This window comes from Solea solea, chromosome 7 (genome assembly GCF_958295425.1).
Source record: "Solea solea chromosome 7, fSolSol10.1, whole genome shotgun sequence".
In the NCBI taxonomy this organism is placed as follows: domain Eukaryota; kingdom Metazoa; phylum Chordata; class Actinopteri; order Pleuronectiformes; family Soleidae; genus Solea; species Solea solea.
The window spans coordinates 16,223,593-16,239,041 of record NC_081140.1 but is presented as its reverse complement, the minus strand read 5'-3'; the positions used below and the strand labels follow the sequence as shown (position 1 = coordinate 16,239,041).

The 15,449-nt window shown below is 42.9% G+C and overlaps 2 protein-coding genes across 5 annotated transcripts in view; one reads left to right on the top strand and one right to left on the bottom strand.

Moving 5' to 3' along the window:
* Nucleotides 1-5,634, bottom strand: part of cux1b (cut-like homeobox 1b) — a 63,415-nt gene extending 57,781 nt beyond the window's left edge. Inside the window, exon 1 of one of the 4 annotated variants that reach the window (XM_058634991.1) lies at nucleotides 5,481-5,634. In XM_058634991.1, the coding sequence (XP_058490974.1) occupies nucleotides 5,481-5,543 (63 nt within the window). In that variant the 5' untranslated portion in view covers nucleotides 5,544-5,634. The remainder of the gene's footprint in view (nucleotides 1-5,480) is intronic. The other 3 variants (XM_058634992.1, XM_058634994.1, XM_058634995.1) reach the window with 3 other exon arrangements.
* Nucleotides 5,635-12,386: 6,752 nt separating this feature from the next.
* LOC131462905 (4-galactosyl-N-acetylglucosaminide 3-alpha-L-fucosyltransferase FUT6-like) lies at nucleotides 12,387-13,824 on the top strand. The gene has a single exon (XM_058634471.1). It carries the CDS (start codon nucleotides 12,387-12,389, stop codon nucleotides 13,341-13,343), a length of 957 nt encoding a protein of 318 aa, XP_058490454.1. The 3' UTR covers nucleotides 13,344-13,824.
* The last annotated feature ends 1,625 nt before the right edge of the window (nucleotides 13,825-15,449 follow it).

The window sequence follows — 15,449 nt, the reverse complement described above, 5'->3', positions numbered from 1 at the left end:
CACAAAAAATGTTAGTGTCACCGAAAAGCACAGAAAGTTACAGATGCTGTGCAGTGCTCGTGAATCTGTGTGCAACCAGCGCTCTTCGTGAACAAGCCTTGCACATTTCTGTGCTCTGGAGGCGTAGCTTTGGAGGGAAGTCTGAAGAAAGGGGCTTGGAATTCAAAATGTAGCCTGCTCAAACTGTTTTTCCAGAATACCCAACCCTAGACTATAAACTTGTGAAGTACGAATGGTTCAATGTTTGAGTAGAACATACACATTTTAGTAAATCAACTCTAATGGAAAAGGTTTAACATTTTTGTGGGAGAGCATAAAAAGCAAAATGGAACTAATTGTTTATAGACAAATACCACAGGTTTGATATCTTATATACTATATAAACTAAGACTATATGGCTCTTTCCTAAACTAACTACTACAACGAAACACCTAAGGGAAAAGTGCATATTACATAAAATGAAAGTCAATTTAAACATTTATTTTAATAGAAAGCCAAGAGAAACCATCCTCTTTACATCATGTTTACACAGTCTCTGTGCACTCCACCCTGACAAAGTTACCTCCAAGTCTCAGTACATTTCAGTGCAGGAGGAACATTACAGTAAAAAGTTAAGACCGATAAAAGCTGTTCAGATGTTTTATCAAAGGCCAGATACAGAAATCTGAGCATTTAAAGCTAAATGATACAACCCTCACGGCAACAAAAAGTAAACTGACAGTTCTTTGTGGTGTCATTTGACCTAGATTTTTCAGGCACTTTTCTATAAGTGTGCTCTGCATATGGTACAACAAAAACTATCAACTTATAGTTGGAATAAAAAAAAACTCTTTGTTTAGTTTGAAAAAGCAGTGATTCTTCAGTGATCACTAACACCATAAGAGACTATGAAATCAAAAAAGAAAAAAAGGTTCAAACTTTATTTAATGTCACACACTTTTGTTTACAGAAAGTCTGAATTAGGAGCTCCTGGCTCCATGTGTTTGGGTACACCTATTTTTAGACCTCTGTTAAGTGCGTTTTATTTTTTTGTTCAAATATCAAATGACAGTGATCAAAATTATAATCACAAATAATTGTATAACTAAGTAATTGAGTGCGATATATTTACTTCTTGTATAAAATCAGATAAAGAGTATGGGGTAGACACTCCTCAAAGTAGGGAGGGTGAAGAATCTGAGTCCAAGTGTGACGTACACTAAATTGCTGAGGAGTTGGGGAGTGTGGGCCTCTGTAGAGAATAAGCCACTGATAAGGTATATGAAGTTTTTTTTCCACTTTTCTGAATGCCGCACATTCTTCTCAGTCAACCGGACGTTATCCTGCGTAAGGACACACTATAACCTCTTAGAAGGTAGGGTGCGAGAGCCCTGGACCAAGGAGGACCGAGGGCAGACCAAAGACCTGACACGCACTCACCCCCTCTCTGTGACTCACGCTTAGTCGCTCACCACCCACAAACACAGTAAAACCTCAGTCCCAATGCCAGGTTTTGTCACTGGGCAGAGAACCGGCTGGCTACAGTAAAAGCATGACGTGATGCCCCTTCCTTTATGCTCCCCCAGCCTGTGCAGCAACAGAGGGGTAAAAATATCCCACCAGTGAGTTCAGACAACCAGCTCATAAATTAACACTAAAACTCCTGCAGACAACAGCGGGCCAGTCGCTGAGAGATTTAAACCACTCAGGTTGCCAATGTCCACAGCTCTGGGATCAGCTTACAAAACCCTTTTCCTAAATTTACCCATTAGGAGGTGGTGAACAAGAATGAGCTCTAGATCAGTTTTCATCGAAGTCACTATTTAGCTGTCCGCTAACAGTAAACTATTCTTAAAAATGGCTCTAGGGTGTTCTGTTCCTGTAGATGAGATGTAGAGGTGAGATATAGACTATTAGGCCCAAATTGGGAATTGTTTATAGCTGAATTGTGTGTTTTTAATTGTCTGAACCTTCATAAAAAGTAGAGACCTGGGCTCAACTATTCACTCATATCTTGTTCAGGTTTGCCTGTAACGCAGGGCAAGTCCTCATCGCTCTCATGTAGAAACACAATGTTCTAGCAAATGGCTTCAACGGGTCAAAAAAAAAGAGAAAGGGGAAAAAAACAAGAGAGAAGAGTGAAGATCCCCTCTAAAGAAACTCAACACTGTAATGGACGAACAGGGATTACAGACGTTAAAACCTCCTCCATCTGTAATTCACTGTCACCCTGCCATCATCTCTGAATCACTGATCCATTTTGCAAGTGTGCGAGACCTTGCTAAAAGCATCACTGTTGCACACATTTGTGTTTGTAGTGACGGGGGAAAGGAGGGGGGGAAAAATCACGAAGGGAAGACAAGTTAACAGCTCTCTGTGCTGTTTCAAAGCACTCTGTGTCCTGTAACAACCACCTAGCTAGCTTCTCTCACAGGGAATAGAACACGCTGATCAAATAGGATTTTAATGAACATCAGCAGTTGGAGCCTGAGGAATAGACGTTATGATGGCTTAAAGCTACTGACAACTAGGTTGGGTTGGATTTTCATCATCAAAAGATATGAAAAAAGAAAACATTCCTTTGCTGGTTCCTTTCACACAGACAAAACAGTCTGTGATTCAAAGTGCACACTGTCCGTTCGATCACAGGGAAGAAGAAATTGAGAAAGCACTGCGCTAAGAAGACCATATGTGGACCATGACCACTTCACGCTAACCTCACATTATCAATAATAATAATAATACAAAAAAAATTTCATACTGATACATTAAAAAAATAATAATCTGAATAAAAGAAAAAGGTTTTCCTCTGGAGGCATTCCTCTAGGAGCCACTCAGTGGGAGGGAGAGTAAATAAGATGTCATCAATAATAGACAGTGAATGTTCTGAGTAGTTCTGCGTGCGCAAGCACACACACATACACACACACCAGTTCCGAATGATTCCTATCCTGCAGACAGGCCTGCCAACCGACAGCCCTTTTGCACACGCTCAGATTCACTGTCCTGACTAATTGCTTGTGATAGGGGCCTTTGCCATAATTACCCAGGGCCTTATCACAAACTTATGCGATGCATTTTTCATGTCCTGGCTGCTGGCAGTGCCTTCACTGTCCACGCTGGCAGTCAATCTAAAAAAAAAAAGACCAATCTCACACACATTCACACACTAACACCAGTTCAAACAGGGCAAAATGGGTGAAAGCAGGGTGAAGGGCCAGAGGGAAGAGAGAGAAAAAAATTAAAAGGGTGGGAGGGGGATGAGAGGGAGAGAAAGATTGGTGAGGAGGAGGGGGGCAGGAAGGGGGTGGGAGATAGATAGCGCAGGAAAGAAAAGAGAAGGCAGTCACAAATGTTTTACATAATGCATGAACAAGGGGGCATGAGTAGGAGGACCAAACAGGATCAAATAAATAGGAGAAGTGAAGCCTTGATGATGTGGCATAAGTGCAACACAAAGCACGCCGGGAAGACTTGTTCACTGTCCTTTTGTCTATGCAGTCATAGGGACATCATGACCTAAATTAAAGTTTAAATCCCAAGCCTGGGCGATCTATAAAATAACGTATTAACAATCGGGCTATAGCCTACATAATGCATAATTATGTTAATGATGTCGGTGACTAGACTTCTAATATTCATAAATTGTGATTTAAAATTCAGCAATGCATGTTAAATGCCACGGGAAAAACACAACAGCGTCATTGTCTCCATGTCTTGTGATAGGTCATACAGGCTCTAATATACACAGGCTATAGTCGCACACGCTGAATAGGCCCAATATTTCCCTCACATCTTCCACTGTGCCTTGGGTCTGCTCGGTGCACACACAGATTAGTGACGTGTGGGGCTGGGACATAAGAGTTTCATAGTTAGAGGTCGAACAATGTGTGTTTTTTTTTTTCTAAGGCTGATGCCGATACATTTTTTTTTGGTCAATGTATCTGGCTAGTTTTCTTTTCTCCCTTCATCCCATAAAATATAGCAGTTTTATTTTTACCAAAAGATACACAAAATTGCTGAACATTAGGTTTGTTTTTTCCAATCTTCATTTTGGGATTAAAATGTGTATAACACTGATGATATATTAACTAAATATATGTATTCAAATCACTCGGCTTTAGGGTGAATAATAACATGTCTGTGGATTTCAGCAGCATTAGCTTTAGAACAAATTTTATAACATTTCTATGAATCAGTAATGACTGTCCAATCAAATAAGTAATATTCAAGCTAGGCCGAGAAAGACTGCTACAATGAAACAGTCATAAAAGGTAAGGTATCCTAGTTAGTCGATTAATTAAATGTTTTTATTGCACATAAAAAAAAAACCTCAATGAATTCTTAAAATATCACAATAAAGTGAAAAGTTCACATACCAATGGCAAAAGTGATTGAGCGCAACGGAAATATATTTGTTGAATAAAGGATAAAGTTTAGAAAATGATGTGACTAACACAAAATTCCACCTTCAACATTGAAATATATATAATCTATAATTGATAAGAGCATTTAGCAAACGTTTCCCGTGCTCCTTATTTACGTCAAGTTGCGACTTTTTATCCTTCTTCTGTCAAAACACACTTTAAATTTAGCGCCCCCTACTGCTTATATCAATGTACTTACAATTCATATTTGCTTGCTTGCATGGATGCACACATAATTACGCATTTTATTTGAACGGTTTTTAAAAATGTGTTCTTCATTTTAATAAAAGCCACTGAATGATCGCTCAAATATATACACAATTATTTTTATTTGATTACACCACGTCAACAAACGCTGTCCCGTCCACTTCCACAAACGTGGCAACGGCTGTAAAAAAAAAAAAAAAAAAGAACCTCTGTGTATATAATTGCCGTCAGGGGGGAAACTGAAAATAAAACACGGCCGAGTTGATCGACCACAATCACTGAGACGACTTCAATTTAAGTGCTTCAAAAACCATTAGCAGATAAAGCTGCTAATGTTCCCACTCGCGTCCAAGTAAACTTAAATTCGACTGTAAACAGGGGGAGAAAACACAAGAAAAGGCGCTGTTGTGTGTCTGTGCTGCCCGTCTGAACGGCTGGTGACACCACAGCGCCACCGTATAATGAGTCGCACTTATTTTTCTCCCTAAATTATCCAACCTTACAGCGGCTAAGCGTCGGGCTAACTACGGCTACTCGCTCCGGTAAAAGTTGAAGAACACGCAATAAAGATAGCGAACCGAAAGCTCTTCCCCAAAGCCCCGCCGTTTTGTTTTTATTTCGGCGCATCCCCGCGGCGTCGCCACGGCTTGCCCAGTTGCAGTGTCCGATCGATGTTGAATTGAACAAAGAGGATCAATTTCTGATCAGCGAGAGAGCCACTTTCATCAATGTGAGGAAGAGGTCTTGCATTCTACCCTGAAACACACGCGAGACGGCCGCCGAAAACACACAAAACACAGCCACCGAGAGAGGCGAGACAGCCGAGGCTGGTGGAGGATAGACGGTGTAAATAGAGGCTGAACTGACCTGTAGTTGTTGTAAGTCAAAGCGCTTCCAATATTGAAACATCGATCCTGCATTGGCCGCCATCTTGAGACATATTGAGACAGGAATGAGATGCTGATAGAGAGCGCGGGGGTTGGAGTTCAGTGGAGAGGACCGGGCGGTCGGAACACCCGGGCCGGATTGCTACCACCGCTCACCCCGACAACAGCCAGTGTACGGAACGGAGTCGATGCACAAGAGTGTTACCTTAATAACGCCATTATAATTGCTTAAATAGCATTTTACCAACGCACAGATATTACAGGTAAATAACACAGCTGGTAGTGAAATACCCTTAGTTTTACTATGCTGAAATACACGAAGTTGTGATCAACATACGTTTCATAGTGTAGTAACATCTGTCGTATGTGTGTAAAAATAATTCCAAAGGAGGTTACTTTGAAGCCATATGTTTAAAAGAGAAGAAGAAAGAAAAACACATTCAGGACTGAAAAAGAACGTAATTTAACATCTAATCATGTATTACATTCATAATCATAGTTCTTTCAAATTAAAAATGACTGGCAAGAGTTTTCTTTACTATGTTAATGTTTTATTTTTTTGTCTTGAGAACAAACTTTGAAATAGGGTTCAAATAAGTGCAGGCTGCAGCAAATTCTGAATGTTTTTGTTTGTTTTGAATGAACCCAGTGAGAGAGGAACAATTGAAAGGTGTAATGTAAACAAAAAAAGTACAGACAAAAAGAATGTCTGTCCAAACCATCCACAAATATTAAAATCAACCAAAAGTAGTAATAATAAGTGGTAATGACCACAATCTTTTGGATTTAATGATAAATGTAATTTTTATTAAGAGGATGAGCGTCGTGTACAGACATTATGCACGAAGCAGGCTTGGACAGAAATGAAGAGGACATATATTTGACACAAGGCATTTTCTAGTTCAGGATTCATAATTATTTAATTAGGAAAATAAACCCAAAGTTCCTGTTTTCTCCGATACAGATAATAATCAGATTAGTTAATTCAATTACATGTTCTTGTGTGTTTTTAATCCAGTCATTGCTGGAGCTGGGCAGCCCAGTGGTTACAGTGTCAGTGTGTATACATATCTGTTTCTGATGTGACCTTGAGCGACGCACTGAACCCTGGCTGCACCTGAGGCGTCGCTCCTGCTGGCCTTGTCCTCTGACCCTCACAGTGTGTGTGGAAGTGCCCCTGACGGATATATTAGAGTTTCTAATTACACTGGATATAAAAAAAAGTGTTCGAAATTCCTCCACCAACAACTGTATCACCTTAAAATGATTTCCGCCTTGGCTTCAGCCCCCAACTGCTCTGCGCACCCAACAGAGGTGAGCTACTCGGGCTTATCAGGTGAACACATCTGTTGTACACATTGTTTTCATTTTTAGCACTTTGCGGCTTCCCAAATTTAACTTGTCAAGTGCGTTGTGAGGCTGGTCTTTATGGAAAATCCACACCTGCAGTCACCCTTGGCCCTTTTTCCTTCTCGTTAATGCTCGGACCCTACAGTCTTTGTATCAGCCCAATGTGTGCCAAAAATATAACCGTTTTATTTTATTTTTTCCTCCAATCATTTTCATTTCTTTACAGCCATTACACTTGAATTGCATTCTCAAGAAATCACACAACAATTTGCCATAGATAATAACGCCTCTTTCACTGCTTTCGGTTGCATACAAAGGTGGTCATTTTTGTGCTTTGAATTAGCTCGACTTTAAGGTCGTTACTCGATTTGATTAGAAACGTGTTTGCATTTCCCTTTTCTGTGGTGTGAATGGTGCTCAGTGGCAGCGCTAAGTAGTTTTGCCTTGTTATAGCCTTCATTATAGGCATTTTGCAGTGAATTTAAGTCTTTATTTTTTTCCCCCTCACACCCAGTCAGTTGCTTTTAATAACATGTACTGTGTGTGAATTACACTTTCAATCATTCAAAAAGGGGAGAGCTAATTTAATTCATCACGAATTAAGACACAGCAGCATGATTCATGTTTGTTTTGGCACGAGCCATTGTTACCACATTGTAACCGTCTTTGGAAAGACTGTGAGCAAACGATCTGCACCGAGATAATGTCTGTAATAAATACTGTACATTTTAATAAGATAATAAATACTGATTTAAAAACAAAATCGTTGTATAATCCTCTCATGTCTTCCCCGGGGTCACACTGTGGTGCAGTGGCTTACATTGTTGCATTGCAGCAAGACGTTAAACGTTAAACGTTAAACACTGTGTGGAATTTGCATGTTCTCCCCATGTGTGCATGGGTTCTCTCTGCTTCCTCCCACAGCCCAGAAACATGCAGACTGGGGATTAGGTTGACTGGACACTTTAAATTGACCGTAAGTGTGAAAGTGAGAGCGAATGTTGGCCCTGCAACAGTCTGGCGACTTGTCCAAGTGTGTACCCCGCCTTTTAGCCTCCATCAGCTGGAATTAGCCCCAGTTCCCCCCCACAGTCCTTCTGTGGAGGATAAAACAGTAGACAAGGAATGGATGAATGACGTCTTCCCCCCTCCACCATGTTAATCAGCCCGTTTCCTTGGCCTGGCCTGCTTGACTTGTGATGCTACCTGTCATTAAGTCCAACCAGAAATACAGGTTTGAGATGAGCCACACAGGCTTAGTAGCTCTGCCGGTTGCCCATTATACTTTTTTGTATAGCTATCTATTACTTACAATCACAAAGAAAACACATAATAATAAAGTAATAATGTGGTTTTATGCCAGTGATAATACTCAGACTCAAGGCTGTTTTGTCGAAACTGACAGTTGAAAATAGTTCTACAACTTGAACAAAGGGTTCTGTATCTTTTGCTTATGTTGGAGTTTTGTTTGTCTCCAGCTGATTTCTTTATTCACCAAACGTTTGTGGCCCATAAATCATAGTTTACTGACCAATACAAGACAAACTGAACCTCACCTAATCTAAATCACACATATCATTTCATTTGAATGGCAATTGACCAGAGGTCTTTGAATTTAAGTTCAACTCTGCTGCAGCCAGCTCCATAAATTGCAGTAAATTAATAAAAAATTATATATATACCCCCCCATGTTTTATTGTGAATTGTAATTGTGTTCAGTGAAAGAATCATTTCATTTAGTAAAATATTGTATTTCAACATACAGCGTTTCCATAAGGATTTGACTGGTGCCTCAGCAGGCGTTGGATGTCTGGGAAGCAGCAGGAGGTGCACAGTGCAAGTCGGTAAAAAAATAAGAGTCTGAATTATCAATCTACCTACAAATTATCACGTTCCTGCTATTGAAGCTCAACTTGTGTGGGGTTTCCCCCCTCCCCCCCCCCACACACACACTTGTCTTTTTACTGCACCATATGGTAAAATTAAAGAGGAGACAAAGTACATACATTTTCCATGACAAGGACCATAAAAGGAGCATGTCAGGGCTCAAAGATTTAGCCCCATCACTTCATGTATACACTATATTTTGTTTAAAGTTTAAACACAGTGAAATGAACACCCAGTCATTGTGTCAGTGCCATCAAACAACGGGATCTTACACACTGACTAAGCCACAATCTGTGCTTTAGCTTTCTTATTTTGTTCCTCTTCCTGCTTCTCACAGACTCTGCCTGTAAGGTGCTTTTAGTGGACCTTGGTGACCAGGTTAGAGATGGATGTGTGGCCCTTGGGAGCTGCAGGCAGAGAGCAACACTGATCATGTCAGACAGGCTAGGGGAAGCTGTATAAGATCATCATCGCCCAGCAGTGGAGTGAATCGCCGCGGTGGCACTTTCACACAACCTCTGACCCCTGGGGTAACCTCTAAGGTCATGATCAAGGTCAGGGGTCAGAAAGGGCCTCTGATCAGCGAGACCGCAGGCCCCTCCCGCCTCCTCCTACTCTTTTTCTCTACGTTTTTTTTTATTTTTTCACTCCCTTTTCTCTTGCCCTCACCGTCTATCTGTTCCTCTATCGCTCACACTCTCCTTTACTGGCCAGGACCAATTGAGACATCTCATCCCGTGGGAGTGCAAAAAGGGAAGGCAAGAGAAAATCAATAGGGAAGATGAGTGAAGACCTAGGGGTCCCATCAAAAACTGAATGCTGCTCCCTGTGCTGGTATGATTCACACACACGCAGGAAAAACACACCATCACCTTTGAGATGCAGGAACGCAGCAGTGTTTGTCAAACTGCACAAAAACACATGTGGATCTACTTTGTGTTATGTGAGTCATCATTATTAAGCTGCAGTGTTGTGTTGACAATGTAACATTATTTGTACGATGTGTCCTTCACAAGCAAGACTATCAGACCTGAGTGAGACCCGGGCATTTGTGCAGGCCGTGGGCACGAAGCATTCATCCCAAACTGCTGAATGAGCCGTTTAGTGGACGCTTCTCTGTGTTTGACGTCGTACTCCATTTGGATTTGATCAGCTTAATCACCGATGTGTGAACTCATTTGACCGAGGTTTGAATGTAACAGACATGTGTTATGTTTAAACGTTATGCACTTAAGTGTGAAGCACAAATGGACAGTAAAAATGGGGAAAAAAGCAACCTCTCCTTGGATATTCAAGGTCTGCAACAGTTGATGACAAAGCTTGATGACCCAAGTTATTTTCCTACAAGAGAGAAGAAGAAGGATGAAGGGAGCGTAAATGCCAAGCTTTTGTGTATCTCACTGGCTGTAATTTCAGCTGAACAAAATGTCACCACATAAACAATCAATCCAGCTTTAATTACAGCAAACTTTCAGCAGGTTTCTGCGTGCTTTTAGTGCAGCGTGTGATTAAAATAATCAAAACTCAGAAGCGGAAAAGAAGATAAACACGGCTAATTCCCGCGTGTCGTCTGTTGACCTCATCCACCTCTGCTGTTTATGTCAATCCGCAGCATGTATCCATAACTCTTGAGTTGCTGTGTTTTTTCCTCAGGACGTTGACTGATCGGCTCAAAATAGCGCTGCTCAGATGAAAAGAGAGGATAAATAATGCAGAAAGAATAAAAATGATAAAAAAAAAACCTCTTATGGGGATAACTAGTCACACACACATGCACGCACACCAACACACACACACACACACACACACACACACACAAGGAGATACTTCTTTTCTTCTCTTTTTTTCTCGACGGTGAAGAAAAGTGAATGGATGAAACAGGAAGGAGGAGGACCCAGTGGAGAGGACACACATGCTTCTTTGCTCCATCTCCTCCCACTGCTCGTCTGTCATTTTTCTCCCCCCCCTTTCTTTGCTCACATTCAGACTTCGTGACATACTCTGTGTCTGTGGGGGGAAATAATGTTGTCCCAGTCACAGTGTGTTTTTCCTGCCCACCAGGGCTCACACACACACACACACACACACACAGGATCTCCAACACTGTCGCCTCATCATTTTTTCATGACTTTCCATAAGAATTCATCCACACACTAACAACAAACTGGACAGCTGATCCCCGTACAGAGATAGTCGCCGTCTGAGGGCTAGATCACCCCCCCCCCCCCCCTCTTTTCCTTCCTGTATTTGTTGAGGTTAGATCATCAAATTAAAACTGAATCATTTATTAACATTAACATTAGTGGTTAGAGGGAATTGCAGCGCCGGGTCATATTCAATACATGAAACAGACAAACATTTTCTAAGCCTCCCAGCTGCATGCCTAATTTCCAGATGAAATGTTTATTCATGAGACAAATTAAACATGTATGTCTGGAGATGATTCATAACGTCCCCTTCACTCAACAGGAAGCTTTGTGCATGTGCATGGAGACACCTAGTGGTGAAGAACCCGCATAGCACTGAGGATGCATGGAGGATTGAGAGGCCCTGTTCATGTCACCGCCTTGTCAAAAAGTTGAAAAGGTCAACCAGTGAAAGTTGAGGAACTGTTCGCTACTTGCACTCACTGGCCAATTTATTAGGTACATGTATCGAGCTGCGTGTGAACATGAATATCCGTTCAGCCAATCACAGAGCAGCACCTCAACACATGTAGGTATGTGGACGCGGTCTGCTGAGGTTCAAACTGAGCATCAGAAAGCGGATTTCAGTGACTTTGAACGTGGCATAGTTGTTCATAGGTGCCAGACAGGCTGGGGCAGAAACGGCTGATCTACTGGGATTATCTTGCGTAACCATCTCTAGGATGGTCTGAAAAAGAGAAATGATCCAGTGAGCGGAAGTTTCCTGGGTGTAAATACCTTGTTGAGGTCAATCACTGAACACGCACGTCAAACCTTGAAGCACCAATGTCACTCTTGCTACTTTATTAGGTGTTAACTGTCCAATTTAAATTGAACTCAGACTCAAGTTTACTTCCAATTCTCCAAACCCCAAAGGCCCGTGAGTTCACCTCAGGCCTTCAGAGTTTTCTTTTGAACAAAACAAGAACGACAGTTTAGGAGCAAAGTAAAAACGGTGTCCTGTTTGAAATATTTTGTTTATTCAATCATTACGACTCCTCCCTTTACTAAGGTGTTTACTCAACCAAATAGTGCCTGGGTTTGGGAGGCAGCAGCAGGGCTCAACAAACGCCCTATTCACTGCAGACAGGATGTTGGTCCAACACTGCCACGTCAAAACGGATGAGCACACAGCAGCACAGCCAAAGTGTTTTACTCCGTTTCTGACCGAGAAGACAACAAGAAGTTACCCACACGTGCAGGACAGACTGGAGGCAACAATGCAGCCAGAGAAACGTGTTGGGGCAGTGGATTCTTCTTTGTCATTTTACCTGGTAATGTATCTGGTTACAACTTTCCAGGCCGGTCATGTAGGAGTGTCAGCAGGCTGCAATAACCTCTGGGACTGATGAATGGACACCAGCCCTGTGCCTCCTTCTGGACAAAAGGAAACTGCAGGGTAAAGGGCGTCTGTGTAAGCTGTGTGACTCATGGGAGAGAGCAGAAGTTGCAGTGGGAAACACATGGTGCTGCACACCTTTAAACCGGCTATTCCTGTGTGTGTGGCCACTGTGTTGTTTCTGTTGTTGCTGGGAGTTTGCCTTCTATACTTGCCGGAGCCGCTCACCTCACAGCCGCAGGTCGAGCACAGCAGCACGGTGACGCTCCTGGTTTGGAACCATCCCTTCACCAGACGCCAACAACTTCCCAATTGCTATGAGCGCTTTCAGATCAGCGGGTGCGCGCTCACTGACGACAGGCGCGCGTACCTGTGGGCTGACGCCGTCGTCGTCCACCACCGGGAGGTCGCTGTCGGCGCCGTAGAACTACCACAGGAACCGCGGCCACGTGCGCAAAAGTGGATATGGATGAACTACGAGTCTCCCTCTCATACGCCCCGACTGTGGCTTTTGGAAAGTGTGTTCAACCTCACAATGAGCTACAGGACAGACTCGGATGTTTTCCTGCCCTACGGTTACCTGATACCCCGCATCAGTGGAACCAAGGACGTCCACAGCCGCTCCACGCACCTGCTCCACAGACCGAAGCGCATCCTCCGGCCCCGCCTCTTGGCCTGGGTCGTCAGCAACATCTCCCAGTCGCACGCGCGCGTGGCCTTCTATTACCGGCTCCGCCGCTACATCAGCGTGGATGTGTTTGGGCGCGCGGGTCGGCCGGTACCGGAAGACAGCGGCGGCGAGAGCGTGGTCAAGCTGCTCGGTCGTTACCAGTTCTACCTGGCGCTGGAGAACTCGCAGCACACAGACTACATCACGGAGAAGCTGTGGAACGCGGTGCAGGCCGGTGCCGTCCCGGTGGTGCTGGGTCCGACCCGGAACAACTATGAGCGCTTCCTGCCCCCGGAGGCATTCATCCACGTGGACGACTTCCCAACAGTGCGTGGCCTCGCGCGGTACCTGCTGATGCTTAGGCGCAACCCGGTTCTCCTGAAGCGGCACCTGGACTGGAGGGGGCAGTAAGCCCTGCACCGGCCCGTCATGTGGGCTGAACAGTACTGTGCGGCCTGCAGGGCCACGAGGAGGACCAGAGGCGGGACCCACGAGGTCAGAGAACTGACAAACTGGTTTTTCTCGTGACCACAGCTGCAGAACCTGAGATTGCACAGGTTGTTATTATATAATATACAGTATAAGCACTCTCTGAGTGAGGAGAACATTGTTGTTTTCCACAATTGCACAACAATCCAAAGCCATATGAAGGGCCTTTAAACAAGGTCACAGAAACAACATGGATCATCACCTGCAGGAAGAAGAACGGCTGATTCTATAGCTTCACCTTTTATAATAAATACAATTTTATAACACTGTATTATACTGAACATGACTTGTGTTTTAGACTTTCCACACCCAAAAGTCTCACCTAATTCTATCTCAGTTATCATTTGGATCAGGTTTCTCATGAAATGAATAAACAAAAGGGGAAATAAAATTTTCCACATGTCTTTCCACATTCCTCATTTTTCTTTTTTTCATAACTCCTAATCAACAATACCTTCAGAGGTCAAAGTCTTTATTTTCATTCTGAGACACTTGTAGGCTTTAGTTTCTCAAAGGATACAGTTCAGTTTTCACCTTTTTAAAACTTTTCCAGCACTTTCAAAATTCAAATTCAGCATCACACAACTTACAGTGCAAACTTCCTGAAAAATCATTTATAAAAGAAACTAGATAACTGTATCTCTCTCTGACCTTCTCCACCTCCTCCCGCTCCCTCAGATCCTCCTCCTCCTCCATCCACCTCACTGTGCCCTCCGCCTGCCTCAGCACCATGGGGAGCAGCACTTTCAGCCGCTCTGCTCCTCATCTCTGGAATTCACTCGCACCAGACATCAACAACTCTTGACTCTCTTCCCCTCTTCAAATCCACACTCTAAACCCACCTATAATTTCACTCCATTATCTGTTTACTGTGTCGTCCTGTTGTCTGTTTTCTTATTGTAGTTTGTCTTTGTAAAGTGTCGGAAATATAATGTATTATTATTATTGTTATTATTACAACAACAGTTTACCTCTGGTACAACATGTCAGAGAGCAAGACGGCCACAATAACCAATAATAACAAATCCTCCAGTTTTTAATTAAGCATGACAGTATATTCACACTGCTATGCTAATTTCTTATCTTTTCTTTTCTCTTGTTTTTATTATCCTCTATACTGTATATTATCGTAGCACAGCCTGTAGCAATAAGGCAGAAAAACCTGATGACGTGAGAAGAAAGGAGGTGACCGTGTGTGTGTGTGTGTGTGTGTGTGTGTGTGTGTGTGTGCCTCAGGAGTCATAGGAGTTGATAGACAACAGGAGCCGTGATGTGGATCATTTAAATTTACACCTCCGCTAGTGCCCAGACACAGAATTAACACTTAACACTGTCAAATGAAACATGTCCTGCAGGGACAGTGGCAGCAAATAATATTACGCCCCATAATGAGCTGATGCTGCGACAGCTGCTGGATCCACTGACGTCTGTCAGCGGTAATGCGCTCAGACAGCCTCCACAGCCACACTCCACAAATCTATAACAACATCACATTCATTCACGAGGGCTGAACGTGAAACATCAGACCATCCTGACTGTATCTGTAGGAGCAGCTGATCATCTGACCTCATGTCATTGTAATTCAAACAATGTCTTCAATCACTCATCCTCTACCGCTTTATCCTACACATGAGGGTTGCTGGCGCCAATCCCAGCTGACATAGGGGCGAGAGGCTAGGTGCACCCTGGACAGGTCACCAGTCCATCACAGGGACACAAACAAACAACCATTCACTCTCACACTCACACTTATGGTCAAGTCAGAGTGTCCAATTTGCCTAATCACCAAATCATCTGCATGTTTTTGGAGAAAACCAATGCCGTCAAATGATAAATAAAATGGAAAAACATGAGCACTTTGATCCGTCGCAGAATCTTTATACTGGATGTATTGCAGTAATGAGATTAGGATGTGTGTTTCAATAATAAAGCATGCCATGTCTCACTCATCCATAGGATTTATTTTCCCCACACAAAGCATGCAGCTTCTCGCATCATTCTTATCGGTTTATCGTCGTGTTTGATTTA

What these genes read in the sequence shown, in the direction of transcription:
- LOC131462905 (XM_058634471.1), top strand. Translation starts at nt 12,387, where the DNA reads ATGGTGCTGCACACCTTTAAACCGGCTATTCCTGTGTGTGTGGCCACT.